The sequence below is a fragment of the Drosophila nasuta genome, chromosome 2R (assembly GCF_023558535.2).
Source record: "Drosophila nasuta strain 15112-1781.00 chromosome 2R, ASM2355853v1, whole genome shotgun sequence".
NCBI lineage: Eukaryota > Metazoa > Arthropoda > Insecta > Diptera > Drosophilidae > Drosophila > Drosophila nasuta.
In genome coordinates, this window is record NC_083456.1 from 1921504 (window position 1) to 1949027 (window position 27524).

Below are 27524 nucleotides of genomic sequence, written 5' to 3' on the forward strand. Positions count from 1 at the left end.
AGTTTTTCATATGAAAATTTAATTCCAGCCCCCAACTTGGCCACCCAGTCGCCCCATTTCCATTCCGATGCCCATTCCCATTTCCATTTCATGTCTTTCTCTATCTTTCTCCCTACACATGTGTGTGTGTGTGTGTGTGTGTGTGTGTTGCGAGCTAATTTAAAAATTTTTGTAATTTTTTCGCCTTGCTCTTTTGGAATTTTTGCAATGCGCGACAAAATGATTTATGTCGCTGCCTGCGCAAAATTAAAAATATTACAAAGCAACAAAAACAGTAAGAACAACAACAACAACAACAACAATTGACAAAACGACAACAATGTGCACATTTAAATAACACACAAAATGAACACAACAAATAAAAGAAAGCAACAGCAAAATTCAAATGTATCTCTGTGTGTGTGTGTGTGTGTGTGTGTGTTTCTGTCTGCCTGTCTGTCTGTATGTGTGTGTGTGTGTAGCTTTAAACTTTAAATGAAAATGTTGCAGAGAAAATATCTGTTGGCTTTTCCAATTTTATGCCAAACAATTTCGAATGACGGCGGCGCGCTAAAAACAACAGCGTAAAAAGTACAAAACACGACAACAACAACAACAAATATCGAATGAAAATAAAAGGGGAAAATGGAAAGGAAAACCGCAGCAATTTTTCATGATTTTGCACGTGTAAATTTTCCAATTGGTTGAACGCGTGAAATGCGAGCCAACTTTTGAATACAGGTGCAGGAGGGGGCTGAGCGGGTAGTTAAAGGGGGCGTGGCCAGCATTATGAATTTACTTAGCAGTCTGGCGAGAAAATTACGGAAAAAGCCAACAAACTTGGCCAGAATCTGTTGCAAGAGCCGACGGCAAATCGCCATCAAGTGATTGCAACAAATGTTGTCTCAACAAATAATTTTCAAATTGTTCATTCTTAAGTGTTATTAAATTATATTTTCAATTTTTAGGAATTTGTATTTTATAATTTAATTCTTATACGTGTTTCATTTAGAGTATTTCAAATTGCAATTTGGTCAAAAAATCTCTACAACTTTGAATTGAAATGAGCTGACATTTTGTTCCTCAGTGCATCTCTTTCTCTCTCGCTCCCTCTCGCTCTGTGGACATGTTGCTGCTTTTCGTATTTGTCTGCAACATTTTGCCGCTTTTTTCGTAATTATTCACGTGCACAAACGAATTTTATATGCTGTTGTTGCTCGCCATTTTTTAAGCACTAAAATGCAAGAGCTACGTTTTCGTAACTTTTTGTTTATTTCATTCGCATACCCTGTAACCTCGCCTATGTGCTTGGGGTATATGCTACTTGTGTTGAACTAAATTCAAAGCAAACTATTTTTCAATTTCTCATTTTAAACTTTCTATTTTCTGTTGTTTATATTCATTTAATGCAATACACTAAACTACAGGGTGTGCCAGAGCAAGCAACACCCTGTGTTCAGGCACCTATGTATGTGCTGTGTGTGGCCGGAAGGTGGCGCTGCTGCAGCTGCTTTATGACCATGCGAAAACAACAAAAACAACAACAACAACAGCAGCCAGAGTTGTCTATATGAGTCACTGTTGTTTTTGCTGCTGGCATTTTCCGTTGCAATTTTTACAACGTTTTCCATGGCGACGCGACGTTCGCTACATTTTTGTTAAATTTAAATGAAAAACCTTTTCGCGCGTAGTTATGAAAATAATGGCAGGCTTAAACTGAGCAAGAGAGGGGGAAGAGAGAGGGGGAGAGGCTGACAATGCATTAAAAAAACGCCCCAAAAAATTGGATTTCGAGAGCTTAGGCTTCATTTATATTTTAGTGCTGGAAGTGGGCGTGGCAGCTTTTACTGGCATATGGCCAGGCTTTGATGGCATTTTCGATTGTCGCTTTGCAAATTCAATAACATTTCGGCAAATGCGAAAAAAAGAATAAGTGAAACAAGTCGTAGTCGAAATAAACTGGGAAGAGGCAAACAACATGACTTGTAACTTAAGCAAAGTTTGTCACCAGCTCGACAAGATTCTGATGTCCTCGTTGGCCCTTGGCACCTTGGTATTCATCTTCATGGCCTCAGCCTCATCCTCACTCTCAGCCTCACTCTCAGCCTCAGTCTCAGTCTGTCTCGTTGCCTGCTTGCTTGACGACATATCGCTTTACACTTGAAATGAATTTGAAAGTCAGACACGCAGACCGTAACTCTTGCCTCTCACACAGCGAGCACACACACGGCGAGCAACAACAGCATCATCAGCACTTGGTCGACGTCTTGGAGGAGTCTCTGCCTCTCTCCATCTCTCTCTCTCCCCTTATCTGTATGCAGGGGACAGCGCGACTAATATAAACGTACAATGGACCAACTTAAGCTGAAATGACAGTTGCGACATGTTTGCGTAGGCGTGTGCGATCTCCGGGACAACAACAACAACAACAACAACAGCAACAACGTTGCGAGGCAAATGTTTTGGTATTAATTTTTCTTGTTGCCAGCCGCTTGCAAGCTGACAATAAACTTTATCGCATTCATGTGAATGCACTTTATGACACCTACACAGGCAACAGCAACAGCAACAACAACAACAACAACAGCGAAACTTGTTTTCATTTGCTGCTAAGAATTCCGTGTACAAAAATAATGGCATGTGTATATATGCATAAATGCCTCCAAATACTATATGTATGTATGCATATGTAACAGAGGTGGCGGCAAGCCGATAGACCCTATCGGTATCGGTTGGCATTAGCAAGTCGATAGGCACTAAACTATCGGTAGCAGCAGTCGTGAGTCGTGAGTCGTGAGCCGTGAGCCGTGAGAAGTAGAACAGTAGGAACAGCAGCGGTCATTTATTATTATTTAAGTATAATCAACTTAACTATTGCACAGATTATGATATTAAATAATCAAAGAGTATATGACCAACACAACATACATATGTATACTGTTATTTCAAAGAAAATCATGCTAAGAAATTGAATTACTTAAAAAATAAATAATGCTATTTTAAAGTTCTCAACTGTATATAGATAAAAGATTAAAGTCAACTAATCTATGAAAAATAACTTAGTGCTGCTTGAAATGAATTCGATTTGATGATGAGGAATTGCTGGCCACTCTCCTTCTCATCCCCTTTGGCCTTCCCCTTCTAGTTCCCCTTTCCATTTCCATGCTTAGCGGCTTGTGGTCAGCGGACGTCTGGATGCCTCGTGACTCAGTCGTCCGTCACGACGGTCACGTGACCCTAATAAATCACGGAATTAATGTTACGTAAAATGGAGTTGTGCAGGGTCCTTCCTTCAAGCATTCGCGCAGGATATCAGAGCACACAAAACTGGATTGAAAGCCAGAAATCAAAATAGAGTTTTTGCTTTTTGAAGCGAGAGGAAACTGTGCCGGCCGGAAATTGAAAAACCTTTGCGGCATTTCTGATAAGCAGACGAAACAAACAAACAAACCAAACCAAAGCAAAGCAAAGCAAATTCACTGCAAGATACAAGATACATCATTTTGCTTAATTGTCTGGCACTTTTTTAATAACGAAACTCACCTACACACATGTCTATATGTGAGTGTGTGTGTACGTGTGTGGCGTCATTTGGCATCTCGCTTGCACACGCGAAACGCAGGCGCAATAAGAGCAGCAACAACAACAACAACAACGAAAGCAGGCACCAGAGCATTACGACCATTAAAAATACCCAAAACGACAACGACAATTTCCTCATTATCGTAAAATTTATTCAAGCAAAATAAATTCATTGGTCGTTAACCTTGACACTGGTTTTTCCTTTTTTACAGTCCCAGACACACACAAGTATTCCTCTCTCTCTCCCACTTGTGTTGCCACCCACAAAAAGAGAGAGAGAGACACACATTCACATAAAATTTATGCGTGTTAAATAGTCGCTGTCATTGCGCCTGCAACTTGCCATCCTCTGTATGTGTGTGTGTGTGTGTGTGAGTGTGTTGTGGCTGCTTATTGTGTGTATTATATTAAGCCGAGTTCTTGACCAGACTCCTGGCTGAGTTCATGTGCGGCAAGCGGCTTTAAAAGTGCGCAAACAGAGCGAAAGGTGGGCGATTGCCATTTTTAGACTGGCCAACAAATTGCCATTACTTGCAGTCGGGCATGACGAGGCAAAACTCTGCGAGCTCTGCCTACTTTTTAGCCCTTTCCCCTTTCCCCTTTCCCCTTTCCACGCCACAACAAGTCGTCATCGCTTTAAGGCACACAAAATGACGCCAGAAAGTATGCTATGCTACAATAATCGATAAGTGCGCGCCCTAAGAGTGAATGTAATGTGTGTTGCTTGACTGCACACACACACACACACACACACACACACACACACACACACACACACACAGAGGAAAGCTATGTGATTTGTCACGGCAAATCGAGGACTTGAGTCGCGTCTAGGCTCGAGCTTTTAGTTGACGGATGAATCGAGAACAATATGAAAAGGCATTGACATCAGTTCAACAACAGAAATGCTATACAACAGACCAAAAATATAGTTAACAGCTGTTAACTCTAAATTGTACTTTACTTTGCTTAACAGCGCTTTAAAATTTTCTTACTTTAATCGATTTATTATAATTTGTTCTATTCTTCCAGTTAAGATTGTTTTCAACACTATAACAAAACATGAAACTGTAAAGATGCCAATAACATTAATCAAATACAAATAAATCAAATAAATTTTAACTGCAGTTTGGTTGCGTTCAAATAAAATTGTAGAAGATCTTTAAGAAGTACTTCTGTATCGCAAAAAACGTTTTCTGTCATCGGGTCTTAGTTGTTTTGGCTGACAATTTGGTATATTTTGTCTAAGCTATATTTTCATTGTATTATTATGTCAATATTTGGTATATTTGTCTTAGTTATATTTATCTATTTTGTATATGGTATATTCTGTATACCTTTTGGTAAATTTAATGGGTAGCCGAAATATCACAGTCAAGCACACTCGATTGTATCTATCTTATTTGTCTAGAATACAATTTTGTTTAAAATAATATTTCGAATTTCTTAACATATTGCAATATTAACATACTTCGGCAATAAGGAATACTTCCGGAGTTTTTAGCTTGCAGTCAAGTTGCTGCATTTACAAGAAGCTGTCACTGGGCTACGAATATCGTTCAGCTTAGAACTTAACTATTAATCTTAAGAATGTCGATTTTAATTTTCAAGAGGTTCCCTAAATTTGTATTATTACATTTAATTCAATTAATTTGTAATATTTGTAAAAATAAACGTAAAATAAAATGTACATCACTAATGAATGAAACAGCTGCGAGACATACAAAAATTACGTATACGTACAGATGCTGACCATATAAATGAAGAACAACTTTTTCCCTGCGCATTCACTGTTCTTGTGAGTGAGTGAGAGTGAGAGTATGCGACTGTGAGTGTGAGTGTATGTGTGAGTGTCAGTGTGAGTGTGTTCTATGTGGCAGCTGTCTGTGTGCGTATTGGCGAGGACGACTTCGACTACGAGAGGGACAGCGACTTCTTCGTTTCGAACATCGTTGTGCTCGTCGTGCCCAGCATCAGCTTCAGCTTCATCTACAGCTCAGCTCAGCTCCAGCTCAAAGCTGAGTTGAGTCCTGTTGTCGTCATCAGCGTCAGGCGACAGCAACAGCAACACCAACAGCAACAACTACAACATCAGCCTCAGCTTCAGACTCAGCGTCAGCTTCGTGGTTGCCTTGTGCCTTTTATATAAAACCGACAGCGCGTCGAGCAGCCAAGGAGAATGCCGCACACGCACACATAAACACACATACAGCAGCTAGCATTTTTTCTATACTTCGTTTTCGTTTTTTTTCCTTTTCACATTTCTTTTATTTCCAGTCAGCAGAAAAATATTCTTATACACGAGAGCTGCGTGCTTTTTTCCTTTTTTCTTTTTTTTTTGTTATTTTCGCCTCGCTTATTCCAGGCAACATTTGGTGCTTGGCGCTCGGTACTCGGCGCTCTCTTGGCGCCTGCTCCAGCTGCGTGATAGTGTGTGTGTGTGAGTATAAGAGTGTGTGTGTGTGTGGAGCAGTCAGTTCACTTTTCTTTTGAATGATTCGATGATTTTAAGCGCCTGCGTTATATGAAAACCAATCGCATCAAAGCACCCCATTAAATTTCATCGTCAGACATATATCCTTGCCATGCACACACACACACACACACACAGATACAGACGTACACACACACATGGTAGAGATGGATAGACAGTCAGAGGACATGGCATAGAAATAACAACAGCTGCTCCTGTGTCAGTGTCTCTGCTTCTGCTTCTGCCTGTGTCTGTGTTTGTATCTGTGACTGCTTGGGAGGCTGCTCCACTCATCGATTCGTCCGTTCGTCCTTTCGTCCCTTCGTTCTGGCTGGCAGCGTCTGCAGCTGCAGCAACGTCTGCGCCTTTCACTGCCAGACGCGCCCCGCGGCCTGAGGCACTGTTTGTTATGTGCCATCGAAATCCGTCAGCAGACAATGCAGCTTCCCTCCTCTTCCTCCTCAAGCTTCTCCTGCTTTGGCTGCATGAGTTACACCCACAAAATGCTCGCCGAGAGTCGCCTGCATTGTCATCATTATGTGCTGACGGCGTAAATGGCTCTATCAGCGCTTTGTGTGTTGCTGCTCTAGGAGTCGCCTCTCCTCTCCTCTCTCCTCTCCTCTCCCGTCTCCTGACTCCTGTCTATGACGTGTGAGCGGTTATTCGCTTTAAGGTCGTCTCTTTAAAGTGCTTTTAATGGCTTCATGCAGAAGGCGCTTTTAAAAAAACACACGAGTCATGCGATGCTATATATATATATACAGAAATATATATATACGTATACCTAAATACTTTCTGTACATAGCCAGTCTATCACTAGCTCCGCCTGCTACCATCCTCCACCCTGCCCCCTCTTCCCACCCACCCACAACCCGCTACCAGCTGTCCACTTCACGCTTTCAGAAGCGCCCCAATCTTCTGCTTCTGCTTCAGCTTCAGCTTCAGCTTTGCCTTCGGCTTTTGCATTGGGGTTTTGCTTTATTTGCAGTTCTCATAGTCCTCTTCTTCTTTGCCTTTGCCTTTCCTCTATTTTGTGTTCTTTTTTTTGCTGGCGAACATTTAATGGGTTTTTCAGAAAATTGCATTTTCTTCTTTGGCACTCTTTAGTCTTTTTGTTTAGCTGCTACTTTCCACGGCAAGCAGAGTCGCAGTTGTTGTTGTTGTTGTTGTTGCTCATGACCATGGCTGCCATATTAGATTTTGAATGCATTTCCGCTTTTTGCCGCAGCGTGGAAACTTTTGTTCGCCATGTTGGCTGCTATTTTCCTCTCTCTCTCTCTCTCTCTGTGTCTGTGTGTCTCTAAGCTCTGTCTCTGTGTGAGTGAAAATATTTTCGACTGACTGACAGCTGTGCCAGGGCGCCGAACAAAGTGCACTCACTCTCAATGTATGTGTGTGTGTGTGTGTGTGTGTGTGTGAGTTTCTACGTGGCTGCTGCTTGCCTCTGGTTGGCTCTATGGCTCTCTGGCTGCATTAAAAGTTTGTTTCATTTCGCTTTAGTTTTAGTTGTTGTTTTGCTTGATGAAAAAGTCCAAGTTGTTGTGCAAAGTTTTTATGCAAGTTTTGCTATTTTGGCAAATGGATACGCCACATTCCTACTCCCTCCTCCCTCCACTCCCTCCACTCCCCCCCACTCCTTGCTAGCTCCCACATTGTTACTCGCTGTCGAGCTATATCAAAGTTGGTCATGTATACTTTGCTCGCTTGTCTATAAATTTGTTGCTTCCCCCTCGTATCAATGCATGAAGTTTTTAATCAAACTTTAAGCCAGCTGCTGGCTAATAAAAACCTGTCTAAACTTTCCATCCAACTTCAAAAACTCTTTCGCCAAAATCGTTGCCTACCTTTGGGTGCTATTTCTATATAGCACACTTAACAATTCGCTCTTCGTTCGATTAACATATTTATTTACCATTTACCATAGTAGTCATCTTCTGTCGACCGGTTCACTAATCCACACCGAAGCGAAGCGAGCTGACAAGCTAGTTTTATGGACAATGATAAAAGGCTGCGCTCGCTTATCGATTATACGACACTGTATCGATGATGTGACAAACGAAATGCGAGTTTTGTGGATCGACTGTGTGTAGCATTTAACGGCCGTAAATCTTCAAGGCCGGACAGCAGCCACGAGTCAAGTGGATCAGTGAGTCAGTGATGATTTAACGATGCCACAGCAAAGCGTTTAATTGCCAGTTTCCCAAAACAAACAAACAAGCAAACAAACAGAGAGACAGAGAGACCGAAAAGGGCAAACTTGTATTGTTCGCCTTTTTAACGACTTGTTAAAGGTCGCATCAGTTGATTTTATGCGACAATTTCACCTGAAAGAAAGAAACATGCCTCTAACAAGTTTCAATTTCGGTAAATGTGCCGCTCCTCCTAAGAAGTGGGGATGGAGATGCAGACCGTTTTCAAATTGAAAACGTGTCCAACAGCAGTCATCAATTTTTAAACACGAGTAATCACTTTGTAAACGGTGCAGAGACCACTTCCACTTCCACTTCCACTTCCAAAAGCCAGTCCCCAGCAACCTTGTCGATTCCATTCCTCGGGGGGGGGTTGACTTATCCCAAGCTTAAACCTGACGATTACGATGAGGATAAGGCGTATGCCTGTCTATGTCTCACTCTGCTCTCCGCTTGCCGCTCTCTGCCCTCTTCTGGGTGCTTGTCCGCTCTGCCCTGACAAGTATGCCTCAAATTTCGTTGGGGTTCTCTGCTTGATTTCCAAATTTTCGGCACGTAACTTCGCAAAGTTGCACAAATTTTTATACAATTTGTTGCATGCATAATTCAGTAGGACAATCGCCGAAGTCGATTCGACTTCGGACGCATCAAGAGTGAGCATCAGCCGCATATTGTGGTGGATTTATGTATTCCAGCCGTTATTTGTGAGAGTGTCTTTTAACCCCACTTGAAATAAGTTCTGGCCAGCGTATGTCATGGAATTATGATGAGTTAAAGCGAACATCCTTAATTCTAAACTCAGATATTTAAATCCCCAATAAAACTCATAATATAAATCAAGTAACTGGTGAAGAAAAGATTATCGATTAATGGAAAAACAGACAGGGAAAAACAAATGAATACAGACAACATTAAGACTTTTGCTAATCTATTGAAATAAGGGCCATAATTTGTCTATCAAATCAAGTTCAAGATACAGTCTGAGCGACCTCAAGCAGTATTTAATTGATGTTTCGATTTCAGTTGTGTTTTCAAACTCAATACTTTAATGCTGAACATTGAAACTGAAACTGAAATCGAAGCGAGCAAATAAGCAAATTTATTAAATTATCATTTATCAAACATCATAAATCAAAGTTTTTAGCTCAGTTTCGGTTTCGGTTTCGGTTTCAGTTTTGATTTTGAATTGGAATTTGACTTTGTCAGCTGGCAGATGGCAGCAACAACAACAACGCCAACAACTATCTATTTATTTTTGAAATGATCTATCAACAGTTGCCGTTTGGCGTTGATGTTTCTGGTTTTTTGTTTTTGCTTTTGCTTTTGTTGAGCTATGTGTGATGTATGCATATTTATTTTTTATGGCTTTTTGCTCGTCTCCTCGATTCGCCTTTTATGACTAGTTAATTTAGCCTGTTTTTGATTTTGATTTGGCATTTTATTGTTGCCGCTGTCATTGCTCGTTCGCTTTTATTCGAGGGGGGCGCAATGAACTATAAAAACAGCGAATGCTTCAAAAACTGCGCTGCACTTGACAACTCACTGATGGTTTGATGGAATGATGGCCTGATGGGATGAATGGTTGATGGATAGGTAGACTGAGTGACCGACTAGCGGACACTCTAAAATCGCCTGAGTGACGCGCATATTAAACGGCAATCTGTCAAAAAAATTGTCTCACTTTTGCTTTCAGTTTGACCTTTGCCAGCTGTCAAAATGTTCGCTGCAAGTGTCAAATGTTGTTGTTGTTGTTGTTGTTGTTGCTGCAGTTATTGGAGTTGCTTCTGACAGGCAGTGGTCGGCCAAAGTGCGAAAAATTAAGTGAGCAAAGGCGACGGCGGGGCAACAACACACAAAACGTGGCTTTGAACTACTAAATCATTTTTGACAGTTGGCAGCGCTGCGACGGCGACTGCGACGGTGACGGCGACAGCGACGCCGGGGAAAGCCCCAAGCAGCGCAGTCGGCGACGATTCAGTCAAAGTATTTGTGTGCACAGTTTAACCATGACCTTGAGCGCCGTTATACACACACACACACACACATACAAACACACACGCCGCTTTTGTTTATGCAATAAATTAAAAGCAATAATTTTTCATCTTGAGGCAGAAGCAGCAACATCGGCAGCAGCAGTAACAGCAGCAGCAGCAACAGTTGAAAGTTCGCCCGCTGCGGCACATCGCATTAATTTTGTGTAAACTTTATACACACACACACGCGCACACACACACAGACGCAGACACAGACACGGACACGGACATAGAGTAGTAAGGAGGGAGCTAAAGAGAGACGGGAGGAGGCGCAGCAAAAGTGATAAAGCACCACAGCGACATTGGCAGCGCAGTCGACGCCTGGGCAGACATTGTTTTTAACATCGCTGCGACTGCGTCGCCGTGTCCCGTGTCCCGTTACAGAGCGCGCTCTCGTTCTCGCTCTTGCCCTTTTCCTCTCACTCTCGTTCAATGGATAACGAATACGCGCAAAAACAATAATTCAACTTGTGGCTGGAGACTATGCTTGTGTATGTATGTGTTTGTGTGTGTGTGTGCTCCACATACGGACACAGTCGCAGTCACAGTCACAGTCACAGGGACAGGTTCAATGCACGCTTTGCGCCTGCGCATGGCAAACAAATTGCAAGCGACAAACACAGACACACACACACACACGAACACACTCAACTGCTGTCTTTGTCCCACTCTCTTTGTCTTTCGCTGTGCCATTAATTCTAGCGCTCGCCGGCTTGTTTGACAGTTCTGACAGACGATTATTTAAAGTTGTGCTTAAATGCTCGCTCTCAGACGCGCTCTCTCTCGCTCTCTTTGTGTGTTTGTGTATGTGCTTGTGTCTGGCCATGGTCATGGCTATTGCAGTTGTTCTTGTTGCTCTCTTCGTCGTTGTTGTTGTTGTTGTTGTTGGGGGCGCATGTAAGTCACACACAAAAGCGTTGTTCCACTTCCATACTACGTAGCTTATAATACAAATTACACTTTTTTGGCATATATCATTTTCATTTTACTTCTTCTCGCAGTCGCAGTTGTTGTTGTGGTTGTTGCTTTACACTGTCTGTGCTGTGAGTAAATGTGTCTGGCTGCGTTTACTGGGTTAGTAGGTCCTCTTTCTGGTCCCCAAATCAATTGCGCCTAACGGCAGAAGAGGATCAAATGTATTGTCCATAAGTGGACATCAGCTACTGGGGTACATTTTTTACAACTATCGCTAATTTGAACGAGTTTTATGATTTTACACACCATTTTTCAATTTAACGCAGCGTGACGTCATAAAAACTGAGATGATGATGATGATGACTCTGAATATGAAGATGATGAAGAGGACGAGGACGAGGACGAAGACGAGGAACAGAACACGCCGGACATCTGCATTACCAGTTGTTTCTTTCTTTTTTATGAACTGCAGGCGGTCGGTCAATGATTGCCGACTTAGCCGAGACAGCAACCAGAGCCATAAATCAAATTTCCAGCAAAAATCACGTGCCAGGCAAACATTTGCTCTGACAGTTGCTGTTGATCGTGTTGTTGTTATTGCTGTTGTTGTTGCTACTTATTAATGAAAGCGAAAAGCGCTGCTTATATTGTATAATCACAATCTGGGGCGGCTATCGACTGGCAGAAATCTGCCACTGAGCATAAAGCAGACATCGATTTCCACCTCAGAAACTGGCACAAGTTCATCATCGTCAAAGGAAGAGGAAGCAGTGAGAGCGTGCTGTTCTTTTTTTGTTTTTGTTGCTCTCTTTCTTCGGTTTTGGAGGCTGGGAAGGCGTAACATGAACGTTGAAAGCTCTCAGACCGCCAGTGTTCAATTTATGAGCCGCAGACAGTCTGTCCCTTTTTATAATCGATTGTAGTTTTTAATTAAAATTTAACTTTATAATGATTTTTTATCAGCTGCTGCTGCTGTTGGGCAGCTTCTTCATTGCGGTGCAGCCGCCAAGTCTGTTTAAGTCTAAATTAAAAAGAAATTTCTCATTTTGAGCGCAGCGGCAAAACAGGATGCGGCCAACGGCGCGTAAACTGGGCGTGGGCCAGGCCGAAACGTGATCGGCAGCAACAGCAGTAGCAGCTAACAATAAGCTGTTGGATTCGTGACAGACAAGATGATGGACAGACAAACGGACGGACTGACGGACAGACAGATAGTCAGACGTATTAAAGTTTGATCGCATGACAAGTTGGTTAGTTGATTAATGTGCGAACTGACGCAAAGTGAGATGAGAGAGAGAGAGAGAGAGAGAAAGGGGGGAGGGGTTACCTAAAGCTACTACGATACGATGTATTCAATATAATGTGTTAAATGACTTAATGTGAATGTGACTTACCATCATATGTTAGTTCTGAAGGATTGAGTGATGATAAGAACTTACCATCTGCAATGAAATAAATCGATAAAAGGAATTCATGAAAAAACCAGTTATATACTTCAAATATACCATACATATAATAATAATAATATAAACAAATTACTATATCACGTTGCCTTTTGTCAATTTGCACACCTTTTCCGCTGCTTTTCATATTTTATTCATTTTGTTTGCTTATAATACTTATTATTATTAATTCGTTTATTGTGCAGCATTTAATTTAATACGCGCCACGCCGCATTATGCACAATAATTATTTTAAATTCACTTTGACAAGCAATTTTATTGACCACATTGCCTCGTCCTCTTCCTCATCCTCTTCCCCTCTTCCAACCCGTAACGCCCACATCATTTCCCAAGCTGACGCAGTGCTTTTCCCATTTCCACATGTTAATTTTAATTTAATATTTTGACATTGTCTCGTGTTTTAATTTTGCTGGCAATTTTCTGCGCTTTTATTTGTGTTGTTGTTTTTGTTGTTTTGTTTTCCATAGTTATCGTTGTTGCTGCTGGTTATGTTATCATGCAACAAAAATGCAAATTAACGCACAGATTTATATTTTTTCGTTGCCTATTTTAAAATATTTATAGCTGTCATGCTTAATTTCTTCCCCACTCTCGCTCGATGCTGTTTTTGTTAGGTTTGCACGCATTCCATTTAAATAAATTATTTAATTTTCATTTTAGTTCTTTCTGTTATTTGCTTTCGTTTTTGTGCATAATTTTTTTTGTCATTTTATGACGCATTAAATGGCAATTTAAGCCAATCATACGTCGCTATTCTAAAGTTTTATTATTTTATGGGATTTGCATAAAATTTCTTATCCAAAGCGAACCCATCGATGTTGGCATCTCGATGTTGTCGAACATGAATTTGGGCCGAACTGTTTTTGGCTTATGTTGTAAATAAATCAATGATAATTAACCTGCTGCAGTGGGTATAAACAATTTTACTGTCAATGTTGTCAGCACTGACAGTCGAACATCTTAAATCATTTTGTTTTTCTCCTTTTTCCACAGGCCAAAAGAAGAAACCGAGAAACGAGATTCTCCCAACCTGAGAGTTGACACTTGGCCAAGCGGCCAATGAAAATGAAAAAGCGCAGCAGAGACGGACGCTAAACATGGCTAAGTGATCAACGCTCCCGAAAATGCCAAGCGAAATAAAATGAAATACAAATTCGCACTCGCAGCAGGGCTGAAGAATGAATGACTGAAGACTGAAGACTGAAGACTGTTGCCTGAAGACTAAAGACCGAACATCGAGACCAACAACACCTTTTCTAAATGCACTCAAGCAGACTTCTGATGCTTGGACGTCAAATACGCCGTGGTGGCAATTAAATGCCTTGGGTCGCTCATTGCATTGCCAACGCCTCAACAGAGCTCAGAACCAGTCGAAAACTCAGTGGCGACGGCCACAAATAACGCCCAAATATGGCGCAATTTCATTCGCAACGTATCGAATCGATTGCCGATTTGAGGCGATGCCACCGATGCCGATGCCAATGCCGATTCATTTCAATTCGTTGCGTTTCGATTTATTTATCACCTGTCGTTGGAAATTGAAATTGCATTTTGTTGGGACCGTCGTCATGTCTTCCACTTAGACTTTAACTTCGACAGTTGTTGTTGTCCAACTTCACCTGTTTTTTTTCTTGCTTTGTTGCTCGCTCGAACTCTGTTCTTCGATTCTTTTTCTTTACTCGGTTTGTGCTTTGTGTTTTGGTACTCTTGGGGCCATCGCCCCAGGTAATTATTGTCAACAATTAATGAAAGTCTTTGTGGGCGTGGCAACCTTTTAATGAACAGCCCCTTACCGCAAAAGCCTTTGCCTTTGTCTGTCGCTGACTCTTTTGCCGCAGAAATTAGCAAACGGCTTTTCTATTTGAATGTCCAGCAGAAGGGCGAGAAAAGAGAAGAAACCCATCAACATAATGTAAGACGCTGCTCGGCGCGATAATGAGCTACAATGGTGTTGGTCAGGCCCGAACCAGAGAGACAAGCATCAGAATTCGCACTTTGGCTCTTGAGAGGCTCTTAATGCCTGTCCCAACCTTTTACTTCATTTCGCTCACAACTCCTTTGCCATATTTAAAAGGTCTGAATTCGTTCAGAGCCGTCGACTAATCAGAAGCAACGTCGGGGTCTGGGTCGGGTTTACACGGGCAGTGTGCAAAGAAAGTTGAGAGCTGTGACAGAGAGACCGAAAGTCAAATATGCTGGCTTATCAATGCACTTTGCCGAGCTACACGTAAACTTACTTTACACGCGTAAACTCTTGATTATGGTAGCTTCGGCCTCGGTGGGGCAACAATGTGACTGCTGATAGCGCTTAGAATTGATTTAAATCGTTGTCTTTTGCATATTTTGTGCATTTTCATGGCTAGGATGTGCTCTGTGGCACATAACTTACACGACTCGATACTCAGAGACTCAATACTCGATGCCCAACTGAATTGCAGTCATTAGAGCGGCAATTGAGCAGACTCTAAACGAGCTTTGGTATCAGCATGCTAGCGTGCTCTTTTACGCTTTGCTGGACTCTGAATTAGAATCAGCTTCAGTCGCTTTGGACATGGACTTGAACTCATTGTAGGCTTGCTCTTGGCATGGTTGGTTGGATGTTGCTTGGTTGGCTTGTTGGTTGTTGGCTGTTGGCTGTTGGCTGTTGGCTCTTGGTTGTTGGTTGTTGCTCTGTGGCACGACTGTGGCACGCCGACTTTTTGTAGCAGACAAAATTGTCGACAAATAGTTTACACGGGCATGAAATTGTGCAGGCCGGAAAAGAATGTTGTTGCCATCGTCTGTTGGTGTTTGTGTTGTTCAAGGAATGCGCATAGCTCAAAGTAGTTGCAAGCAAAACATTTGGATTAAATGATTGAGTGCAGCATGCAACAACAACAACACAACAACAACAATTCGAGCATATTCGAAATGCAATCAAAACGCGCTAAAGAAAGCATTCTGAAGAATGAAAAGAGACAGAGTTTCATGCTCCACGCTTATGTCGAATAATTGAGAATCGCGGAGAGAGGCTCACCTGCTGGGTGGTCAATCGGGGCTTTGCTTTGGCTTGGGCTGTGTTTAATTAAATTATGTGACTAGAAAAAAAAAGAATACCAAATACGAGAAACAAAAAATGTCCAGTGCGGTCATTAATTCATATCAAAAGGGTAATTGAAAACCGCATAAATTAAGCAAAATGCAATTTATGCACACTGGGAATACGAGTTGGTTTGGCATGGCGCATTTGACATTTGGCTGCATTATAGTTTAATCTTATTAAAATATTTATATTTATTTAAAATATGCATGCAATTTGTTAATTTAACTGCTGCTGCGTTTGCTGTTTCGCATTTATTTATGCCACGAATTTTTTAATTGTCATTTTTGTTGTTTTTATTTTATTTAACATTTTTTTTTGTTGCTTTGATGTTTTTATGTTGCTGTTGCTGTTGCTGTTGTATTTGTTGTTGCGGCAGTCACTGCGCTTAATTGCATTTTGCATATGAATTAATGAATTTTTTATCAGCAAACGTACTCGCTGCAAACTGCACCGCCTCCATCTGCTCAAATATGCAATATAAGCTATACCCCCTTTACCCCCCTTCCCCACACACACAGCGCAGTCATCATTTAATTCATTTCATTTTATTTTTTCATGGCAACTGATAATAGAATAAAAACAAAAAAGCCGCGCCAACCACAGCGATTTTTGTTTGTTTTTTTCCCGTTGTATTTATTTCATTGGATTTATGTATTTTTTATGCCCATCTTTTCTGTCTCTGACTATATGTATTTAATTTCATTTGTGGTTGTCGCTTGGCTAACAGAGAGAGAAGGAGGCAAAAACCTAGAGCAAAACACTCCACGAGTCTGTGCAATTGATGGCATATGCTAATTGAAGAGACTACTTATTTAACTGGTTTTCTTGAAGCTCTCTTACTGGCAGCATTGAAAACTTGAACCATTTGTCACATAACACAACATAACAGAACATAACATATATTAAGTTCATTAACAATGGCCTGATAAATATGCGCAATTCACTGTATTCAACTTGTCGTATCGAGTAGTTTGATCTGCTTTTAAGCACACAGTACAAGACGAGGAAAAAGGGTTCGTATCGGTATCGGACACAAATTTCCTAGTTTCATTAAAATGCAATTAATATAGGCTTTCAGCACGTTCATGACATCGGTTCTAGGCACTGACCCATTCAGTTGTCGCCCAGAAATTTGGGGTGCGTCATAATTAATATCTGTAATACCTCCGTCTCATTCTATGCTCAACAATTACGCACATGAGGCCGGGCTCGTTTCATTAACTTTACATTAAATGTATGTAAGTGCGATGTACGGGCCTAAACCGAGAGGAAGGCCACAACTTGCTCGTCGACGTAATGCAATTGTTTAGACACTCGAGTGAGGCAACACGTGAAGAGAACGACAAAGGCAAGTTTGTGTTTGGCCTGTCCATATAACTCAATCCATTAACATTTTGATAAAGGATCTTTATGACGACACTCCAAGCGACGGCGGCAATCATCATCAGTAATAACAAAAACGAAAACAAAAACAAAGACGATTGGTACGTGTCCGTTGGCAAGAAAACACACACACAGTCGGAGTGAAAAGTAATTGCGTTTAAATGCGTTTACATTAAGCCCGAAATGCAGTCGAAGCCAAGTCGGACAAGTTGGACATCAGACAAGAGACAAGAGACAACAGACCAGGCCTAATTGCACCTGAACGTCTGACGTGTGCGAGGAGCGTATGTAGTATGTATGGAGCAAGTATCTATCAAGGACAATTATTATTACACTTGTAATGCGACCATTAATGGCATTATTAATGCCGCACACTCACACATTCAAATAGATCCAAGAGATGTTCGCTCGACGCGTTACTCAATTTCCGGGGCCTTAGCTATAGCTATTACTACTACTATAACTATAACTATAACTATTCCAGACACTATCGCTTTCTCTATCTGCTGTCTGTGCTTCTATCTCCGTCTCATCTATCTGCTGATGGCTACTTTACGACATGCAAAGCCCAAAGCAAAAGCAAAAGCCAAACACTTTATGCTCCCCCAAACCTCTCTACGAGGGGATGTTCAGTTCAGTTCAGTTCGGTTTTGAGTTTACGACTTTTTAATAGTTCTCACATATTTTTTATAGATTTTTCTACGCCCGCTTTCTTGCGGTCTTTCTTCCCGGGGCTACTCTTCGCTATCCGGCAATCGCTGTGTGCCAGCAGCGCTTTGAAGGAAATTATTTGTTATTGTTGTTTGCTATTTTGGCCAACACATAAAATTGATTTCCTCAGCTAACTTCGAACGGGTTCGAGGTTCCAGGTTCCAGGTTCGTCTGTCATAAAATTTATGTTTATGTCGTAAAATTTAGTTCGATTTTTGTGTTCTGTTGTTGTTATTTTTTTGTTGTTGTTGTTGTGATTTTTGTAGCTTTCTTGCTGCATGCCTTTTGATTTCATTGCATGTCATTGCAACTAGCATTGCTCTGCCCTCCCCTTAGATTAATATTGCTGTCTCTTGGACCACACCAGGTGCTCCAAAGGGTTACTATTTCACACAGTCCACGCACCATACAGCACGACATCGTATAAGGCCAAAAAAATGGCACAACAGAGCCGCAAAAAAAAAGTGGAATATAAAGAGACGAGAGTAGAAGTTGTCGCTTGCTGATATAAACAAACGACCGACATTTGTTTTTATTACACACCTTTTTGGGGCTTTCACTTTATCCTACCGAGAAGTGGAACTCTGAAGGGAAACTCAGGGAGAAAGAGAGATAGAAATGAAGGAGGGAGAAGGAGGAGGAGGAGGAGGAGGAGGAGGGACAGTAGATTCTAGTTATTTTAATGCACATTTTGTAGGCAATTCCAAATTAGGCAATATTTGCCAATGTTGTACTTGCCCCCACTCTCTCTCTCTCTCCTCCTTCTCCTCCATTATCTGGCCCTTTCCTATGTGGGCCAAGTACTCTCAATGCTTGTTGTTGTCAAGGTGTTTCAGGGGGCGATGTTAGTCGAACTTGGCTGTAGTACGTTGTCCTTTTCGTTTGGTTTTCCACTTTGGTGGATGGTGGATGGTGTCGCCCTCCTCTCTCTTCTGTCCTCTGTTCTCCACTCCCCAATCCCAACCCCAACACCTACCCCACAGCCCGCGTGCTGCCTGTCGTACTTATAAAAAAGTAATTTTCTCATTTCTTGTTCTCGTTCGAGGCTTTTTGTATATTAGAAGAAATGGCTTTATTTATTTCTTATATGTAAGTGGCGGCAAAACTTTTTCTCTGCCATCTTCTGGTTTCTTCATTTCGTGTTTTTTTTCTTTTGCTCTTGGAGCTGTTGTTGCTTTGTTTGGGCGCCGTTAAATTGGCAAGTTTGTTGTGCTAAGTTTGGGTCTTGCTGCTGGAGCACATAAATTAGAGACACAAATTAGAAATTATGTGCGCATTTAAATGTGAAGAGGAGCCCTTGGTAAGTTCCATATGTTGGTTTTGCTTGGGCTCAGGCGCAGTCTCTGCTAATGAAATGACTGCGTGCCTCAACCTCAGTCCCTGTCCCTGTTTCTGTTTCTGTCGCTGTTGCTTTTGCTGTTTGGGTCTTTTACTCAAACTCAATGAATATTTGAAGAGGCAGCAAAAGTAGCAGCCGACACACCAACCAACAACGGGCAACAGCCTAAAAAAAAAATGAAAAAACCAAAAAAACCATACAAAATGAAACTTTTGCCACGGCGCCATTTGGCGCTACAAAAGATATTTTTCCATTGAAAGCATTGCAAAAGGCAAAAGTTGTTTAAATTTAGCAACCGACACATGTGCTTGCAGTGGGTGGGGAGATGCGTATGGGAGTCAAGACAACAAAAACAAAAAAAAAAAAAAGAAATGATATAAAAAACAATAATGGAAAAAGAAGGAAAGGAAATAAAGCAGTGCGAGGTATTTGCGTTCTTCACTGCGTTCTTGTCATCATTTCTGTATTCTTTTTTTTTCGCTTTTATTTCGGACATGGGACAATTGGATGTGATACTCGAATTGCAAAGGCGGCACAGGAGGAGCACAGCCCAATGACACAAAGACAAGTTCAACGATCTTCAACGAGAGGCGAAATGTTAATGTATTTTCCTGTATAAAATGCCATTGCTCTTGCTTATCACACCTATAAAAGAATATAGTATGCGGGTGCAACTCCTTAAATCACGGAATTATTTCACAGAAGACTTTGAGCAATTCTTTCGCTATTTATCTGGCTCGTTAGTTGCTCACACTCAAAGTAACCTGAGTTCGACAGCTTCATTTCCCTTTTGGTGGTATTTTTTATGGTATTTCGTTTCTCATTATGCACTTGAATGTTTCCTACCCCCTGGACTACTACTCTATTATTACTATAAGTTTCACTAATGTCGTATATCATTAAGGCTTGAGACGGCAACAATGTTTTCCACACATTTTCCTCTTGTTGACGCAAGATAATTTGCCTCGTTTGTCTGTGCTCCCATTACAAAATGTCAAAAAATTTCCCAAAAACCCAACCCGACACGCCCCCGAACCGAACTGAACCGAACCGAGCGAAGTGGAGTCGAGCAAAACGCCCACGACACGCTCTCAACTTTATATGGAGAAGGGAATTGGAATGTTTGTAGGTGGCATAACTACATGGTAATGCTAATGGTAGAGTCGGACAGGTAGTCAGCAGTCACTATGCCATACTATGTAGGTGGTTTTTGGTCGGGTGGCTTTTTGGCAGGTTGTGTTACGCCCAGTAAAAGCGCATAATTTGTCATTGAATGTTTGGTTTTGGACTGCCTCTTGGCCAGCGCTGCTAATGTCTTAGGTGTTGCCTGTTTGCATAAAAAACTGTATTTGCCACCCTCTTGAGTGGAACTAGAGCTGCTCTAGTCCTATACCAAATGGGCGTGTCAATGTGTGTGTGCGTGTGTGTGTGTATCCACTCGAGATGTGGTTGTCCAGCCTATTTAATTCGTTGCTTAATTTGCGAGCAACATTTAAAAAGCATTTAGTCAGTTTCTTAGAACGTTGGACGGCAAACCAGAAAAGAGAGACTCACTGGCACTGTCACAGTGGCGGCCATAAAAGCGTGTCCACTTGCTATCTCGGGTCGCAAAGTTCGCTACCATTTAATGTACACACATATAGCCATATAATTATAATTGCTGATAAATGCTTCATACTAATAAACACTTAAAGCGAACGTCCGACGAACGAACGTCCAACATGAAGCTAACGATGACGACGGCAATGACGACGGCGACGGCAACGGCGACGTCGACAGAGACGTGTGACGCTAATGACACTTGACGCCGACGTCAGCGTTGGCGTCGGCAGCGAAGCCAGCAAAATTGGAATGATTTGTGTGAGAGATTGCATGCCTTGCAGTGATTTGTGATTTGTGTGTTGAGAAATGCACTTTTAAGCGGGGAGCAATGGCAACAGATTGCAACTGGCGACTTGATAAGACACTGTCATCAGTAGGCTGCCCATTTTGATAGCTTTATTAAAGGCAGAGGCTTCTTTCTGTTCTTTTTCCTCTTCCCCTTCCTCTTGCTCTTCCTCTTATTCGCAATGTTCATGTTGCTCACAAAATGGCGATATGGCAGTGCTATGTTTATTTATTGAAGTTGCAAATTTGTTGGGGTCTCAATAAATGTGAAAATAATGAATAATAAAAGTCAAGAAGAACATGATTTTTTATGAGTGACACGACACGACTGTTGAATGGACGAACTCGAGAGCGACAGCGAGTGCGAGTGCGAGTAGAGCAAAAGCAAAGCAAAAAGAACCCAAACGCAAAAAGTGCAAAAGCCACTGTCTGTTGAATCTACACACACACACATTGGTGTGTAGTTAATGGACAGTTGTTATCAGCATATGGTTACTGTGTGATACTGATAGAGTTCAGCTGTGACTAATTTATGCGGCGGCCAGTGTAGCACTCGCTGAGAGATCATAACTATATTATGGCGATAAGTCTGAAGCTAGACAAATTCAAGTCAAAGTCATAAGACCAGCCCAACCCATGTAAATCGAGTAGTCGCGGCTTCTTTTTCTGCTCTTCCTCCGCCCCATCAACACAAAAGATATGGTCTAAAAAAAAAGCAAACTGTATATGAAAATTTCATGCCTCGAAACGTAGCAAAAGGAAGTTTGCATTTTGTCAGCACGCGGCCGCAGCAACCCTCCTAAAAGCATTGTTGCTGTTGCTGTTGCTGGTGTCGCTTGTTTGTCAACTTCGCTGCGACCTCTGGCCGTGGCTATCGAAATGAGGCATTTACCTCCCTTTGCTTCAGTTACTTCGGTTGCTGGTGTTGATGATTTTGTTGATGTGCTCGTTGAGTTTGATGTTGTAGGCAAAGAAGCAAGCAACACCCTGTTCGTTTAGTACACCCTGTACAGTGGTACCCCCATCGACAAAACCTGGCCCAATCCTAGAGAAATTCGATGCGCATTCTATTCATTGGCGTGTCGGTTCTAGAAATATGATAATGTGCCAGCGAGAGGAGCAGCAGCAACAGCAGCAGTAACAGCAACAGCAACATCAACAGCAATGGCAAGGGACGTACGGCATGTGGCAACCAAATATGCAACAGTCCGTTCGTAAAATTTCATTGTGTTTGCTGTGTTAGGGGATGAAGATGTATTGCCTTTTGTGCAATTTGACGTAATGTTACATAAGCTCTCTTGGCTCAGTTCGGATGGATTGAGCAGATCCTTATGGAAAAAGGGCTGAGGCAACATCGAATTTCTGTTTCAACTTTTATGACTGCGAGAACGAGCGAGAGAGGGCACAACGTGTGGCAGCTGGTGGCCCTTTTGGGATTGGTTTTTATTTCTATGTTTTTTTTTTTTGCTTTTCGGTTGGTCTCAAATTTGGATTGAGATTGGGATTGAATTCGGGGTGTAGATGCGTACAAGAGATATGGGTAATTTTTGGCAGACGAGCATGAGAGTTTCTATTCAAAACTTGTATAATGCGTAAAATTTTAATTTTTTTTTATCGTGGCTGTTGTTGTTGGTGTTGCTGTTATGCCACGTTGGTGGCGGAAATTGTGTCAGTATTTGACAAAAGAGTTAAAAAGTTGTGGGAAAGGCAGATGCTTGGCACCGTCGTCATCAACATCATCAGATTGACTGATGCCTAGGTGTGAATGGATGCTTGAGATCGGGGAGTGACGAAAAACATGCAAAGAGGGATTCCCAATGTCAACTAAAAATTATGATTATTATGAATTTATTAAATTACATCAACTTGAGACTCGCTTATGGAAATCGATGCCTCAGCTTAATGTGTTTCCTTCTGCTTGCGAATCAGCTTGTAACATTTTCATTCGCCAGCGGTAAATCAGCGTTTCTAGACCGGATAGTTTGACGTGAACTCCTCTCCGCTAAGCGAAGCAAAGGTAATTCTATTAACAGCAAGCCAAGAAACTACGAAGAGAAATGCTTTTCCCATTGCAAACAAAACTGAAAACTGAATGGGGGGAAAGAGAAAAACTCTCAGGCCCTAGCTGACGATGACGACGACCATGAGAATGTGAATGAGTGAAACTGGCTGTCAACTAGGCCAGGAAAATTGTCTAATTGTGCGTGGTAAGATAACAAAACAGCCGACGGCTAAGGCTCAAGCTTCCTGTTATTGTCATTGTTATTGCTATTGTTATTCCTGCGTTTGTTGTTGTTATTTTTATTGCAGCCGTAACACATTTCGTCAATGTAAATAAGCAAAAATTGGACAAGAACGAAAACAACAGCAAAGATAATCGCCTTAGTAGCGAACCAAAAAAAAAAACCGAAAACGAAAAGTGCACTTCAGGTCATGCCTTAATATGGATGTGGATGAGAATGAGAATGCGGAAGGGTGGTATTATAATGCCGCAATGACAACAACAAGCTGCCACACACACACACAAGCACACACAAACACATCTCCCCTTGCAACTTTAAAACTGTAACAATTGGCAATTGTGTGGGTCTTGCGGCTTGAGAAGCGTCGAGCGTCGAGCGTAGAGCATAGAGCAAGAGGCACAAAGAGCGACTCGGAAAGGATAACACGCAGTTTTGAGGCTGCCCCACGCCATGAAAGTTAATTTACGTCACGCAGCATTTTCAATCAATGTCAGTATGAGAGAGTGAGAATGAGAGTTGGAAAGTTGGGAAGGGGGAAGAGAGCAAGGAGCAGGGCTTGGCTTCGAAGGGTTGAGGGTTGTGCAAATCGGAGGGTTGAGAACTAGGAGTTGGTCGCCCGCTGCTCTTGTTTATTTTCACTTTCGCAGCTAAGGCAATCAAATTGATCTCGTTTTGATTTGCATTTAAGCGACACTTGACGAACCGACCTCTCCAATGTAAATAAACACACGGACCTTAACATATTTTCCTAGTCTGACATTTGCTGACGTTTATCGCCTGGTTGCCTCTTTAATTGCGCATTAACTGTTGTTGTTGTTATTGAGAGGATTGAGAGGTTCGGGGAAAACCTCCACGACTATTTCACAAATTCATTTTCATTTTCATTTCATTTTTCTTATTACCATTGCCCTCTTCCAACGCCATCAACGATTTGGGCAGGTCACAGACGAAAGCAACTCAAATATTTTTTAATTGAATGCATCGCTAGTAAGCGCGACGTTGATGAGGGTAACCTATAATTATAGACCCGAAGGCTTTGGCTCCAAACTCGCAACTCGCAACTCGAAAAACGAATTAAGACTGACACGTAACTCAAAAACTGACTGTGCTTGGTTGGCTTTCCACAGACTAATTGCTGGGATTATTTATTTATGGAAATCTATCTGGCCAAAAAGTCGTAGTCGTAGTCGCAGTCAAAGTCGAAGTCGTCGTGTTAACGCCCCTAACAATTTCGATCATCACAAAATGAGGTCTGCAATTAAGTGAGGTGATCTAGAGCTATTCACATACAACTGCAAGCATTTAAGATTGTAAAATCAATTTGAAAAATATACATAATGGCCTACAGCTAGTATTCTTTTATCATTTTAGCTGAGAATATTTAATATTTCTGGGAATTCAAATGTACTATATTCAAATTGAAGTTCGAGGATGCGATGCGCTCACTTTAAGTCAATTCAAGCGTTCTGTCATTACGTTACTGTCTTTTGCCAATTGCCAGACCTCATAAATTAGACCATTTTGAGAACTTCGAGTACACCGCACACACACACTTTCACACACACCATCTGAACTCTGAATGTTAAGAGCCTTCGAAGTGCAGAGGACACATCCTTGTGCCGCTTTCTTTATGCTTTCTGCGAAAAATTCCTGTCAAAATTGATAAAAATCACATTTTCCATTTGAATAACATTTTACGAATTCGTGCATAAAATTACGGCAACCCTCGACAGCGGTTGCTACCCTAGCCCCAGTTCTCTCACTGTCCCTCTCTCCTCTCTCCCCTCTCGACACTCTGTTTCGCTTTCTCCGCAGTCGCCCTGACGTCCTTTGGCTTTTGTGTGTGCAGTGGAATTTTCTGCAGCAGCACCGAATTTCTTTGGTAACCACATTCTTGGCTACCTCCATGTCTATCTCTCTGACTCTCATGTCTTTGTCTGGCTGCCCGTCTCTCTGTCTACTTATAAAATGTGGAAAATATATTTCTGCTACGCTCGAAATACGCGTCGCAAATTTACCCAGCTGAGGAAAACGAAGTGAACTCGCCGAAAGCGGCGAAATTTTCTTATCGCCATGACGAAAATGAAATTAACATTAAAATTTGCTCGTTGCCCGCAAAAAGTTATTCAACTGTAGATAATTTTCATTCACACTCACACTGAGAAAGAGAGCTTGCAACTACTCAACTACGACTATGCCAAAATTTAATTTGTGTACAAAGTAACTTGACGTGTAGATAAATCAATCAAAATGGTGTCAGGAAAAAAAAAAGAAAACAGCTCGTAAAAAGCGCTACAACTCGACTAGAAGTGTTGTCCGTGTTGTTATTGTTGTCGGCGTACTTTAAAGGCACAATACAACCTTTGCTGGTGTGGTTGTTGTTGCTCTTGCTGCGATTGCAACAAAAAGTAACGTCAGTCGAGGCCAGTCAGTGTATTGAGTGAGGCGTGTGCAGCATCAATGCTGCCTCCCCAATATGTCCAATGGTCCCACTGTCGCCGTTAGCTGTGAACACCCAAGGTTCCTTTGCTTCTCTCTCGCTCCATCTCCATCTCTCTCTCTCTCTCTCTCTATCTTAAAAGCCCGCTAAAGGCTTGAGAGCGCGTCATTTGGTCTATGGAGTGTGGAGCATGGCCAAAATGTTGCGCCTTCCTCGAAAAAAAAGCAAATCTGAAACTGCATTATCACCATGGGCCACTCGAGGCACCAAAGCAGCAGACGTTGCCACGAGTGGCCCGAGAGTGTCTCTTTTCGAGTGGTATTTGCGCAGAGGGCTTTTGTTTTGTTGCCGGCAACGGAGAGCAGCACACAAACTGGGGAAAAATACATAAAAATATTTTGCCTATCACCATAAATAATTCAACGTAGAGCCCCAGTGACTCTGCTAACCATCGAGCATCGGCCATCGACTGCCAACTGCCAACTGCGAGTTGCGAGCTGCGATCATAAAAATCTTCAAAAAGAAGCGCCAAGTGCGAAGTTATTGTTGTTGTTGTCGTTGCTCTTGTTGCCGTTGTTGTTGCACGCACTCAAAATATTAAGAAAAAAATACCAAAAACAAAAATAACAGAATAACAAAAAAACCAAAAAGCCTTTTGCTGCCACACAGCAACGATGATTTGAAGTTGGCGTTGGAGTGAAGAGTCGCAGCGAAGAGTCTGCAACATGCAAAAGACAGGCAGTCTACAAAGAGCCGAGCTTAGGGCTGTCCCTAAGTATCTAAGTATCTCTTTGCCTCACACTTACTATCACCACACTCACTCGTGTGTGTGTGTGTGTGAGTACTTGAGCTTTAAGCCGCGTTACTATTTGCTCAAGCAGTTGTCTGCTCATGACTTTGGGCTTCAAGCAGCCAAACAGCAGCTCTTAAAGCTGAAGCAAACAACATAATCAAAGAGCGGAAAAGCGACAAAACCGCCAAAGGTGTGAAGAGCGCACACTCTCGAAGCTCTGCTGCCATCAATCATAGGATGCAAGACACCCTATATCTCGCTTAACGGCCTGCGATCACCTGCGATCGAATCAACGTTAAGCTAAAAGCAACATTAATTTTTTGTGCTTTGTTTTGCCCATCAAAACTGTGACTGTGAGTAACCGAGTTGCATATGCCACCAAGTGGTTTAAAGAATGGCCCTTAAGCGAATATGTTGTGATATTATGATCGTTCGACTTACCAGGGTCTGATGTATCTAAGACAGGTGGCTGCTGTGACAATGGACCGGGAGTACTACCAGCGCCCGGCGAGCGAGCATCATCGTTCATTGCGCCCCCATAGGAGAGCGATGAGCTTGGCGGCCGCTGCAAAAGAAAAGAAGGATGCAGGATTCATTAGTATTTTTATATATACTTTCGATATTCTGATATGACGTGCATCGCTAAATATAATAATATCTGTGCACTACTTGTAGATCAAGTTGGCAAAGCATGTGTTAGGTGTTTGTTAGAATTAGTTACAAATTGCTTATAAATGTCGCTTTAAATTGACACGCCAACCATAAAATGAGCCACATAAAACTGGACACACAATCAATATAAAGACTCCAACGACCAAGACATCAGAAAGTCAATGTCGCTGACGATGTCGATGTCGCTGACGATGTCGATGTTGATGTCAATGACTCTGTCCGCTCCGTCCAAGCTGGCTTGCTTGGTCTGCACGACTGTCAAGTTGTCAAAACTGCCATAGCCTGGCCATATTATGGCCAAACAAAATGCCCCGGCGATCGTGGTCTAGGCCTAGACAAC

The 27524-nt window shown here is 41.9% G+C and overlaps 1 protein-coding gene across 3 annotated transcripts in view; it reads right to left on the minus strand.

Annotated features, from left to right (window-relative positions):
• The window catches only part of LOC132786727 (homeobox protein homothorax), a 114316-nt gene that overhangs the window by 29373 nt on the left and 57419 nt on the right, over positions 1 to 27524 (minus strand). For 2 of the 3 annotated variants that reach the window (XM_060793348.1, XM_060793347.1), the window contains exons 7-8: positions 26954 to 27077; positions 12566 to 12613 (exon numbers count right to left, since the gene is read on the minus strand). In XM_060793348.1, coding sequence (XP_060649331.1) covers positions 12566 to 12613; positions 26954 to 27077 — 172 coding nt within the window. The remainder of the gene's footprint in view (positions 1 to 12565; positions 12614 to 26953; positions 27078 to 27524) is intronic. The other variant, XM_060793349.1, reaches the window with a different exon arrangement.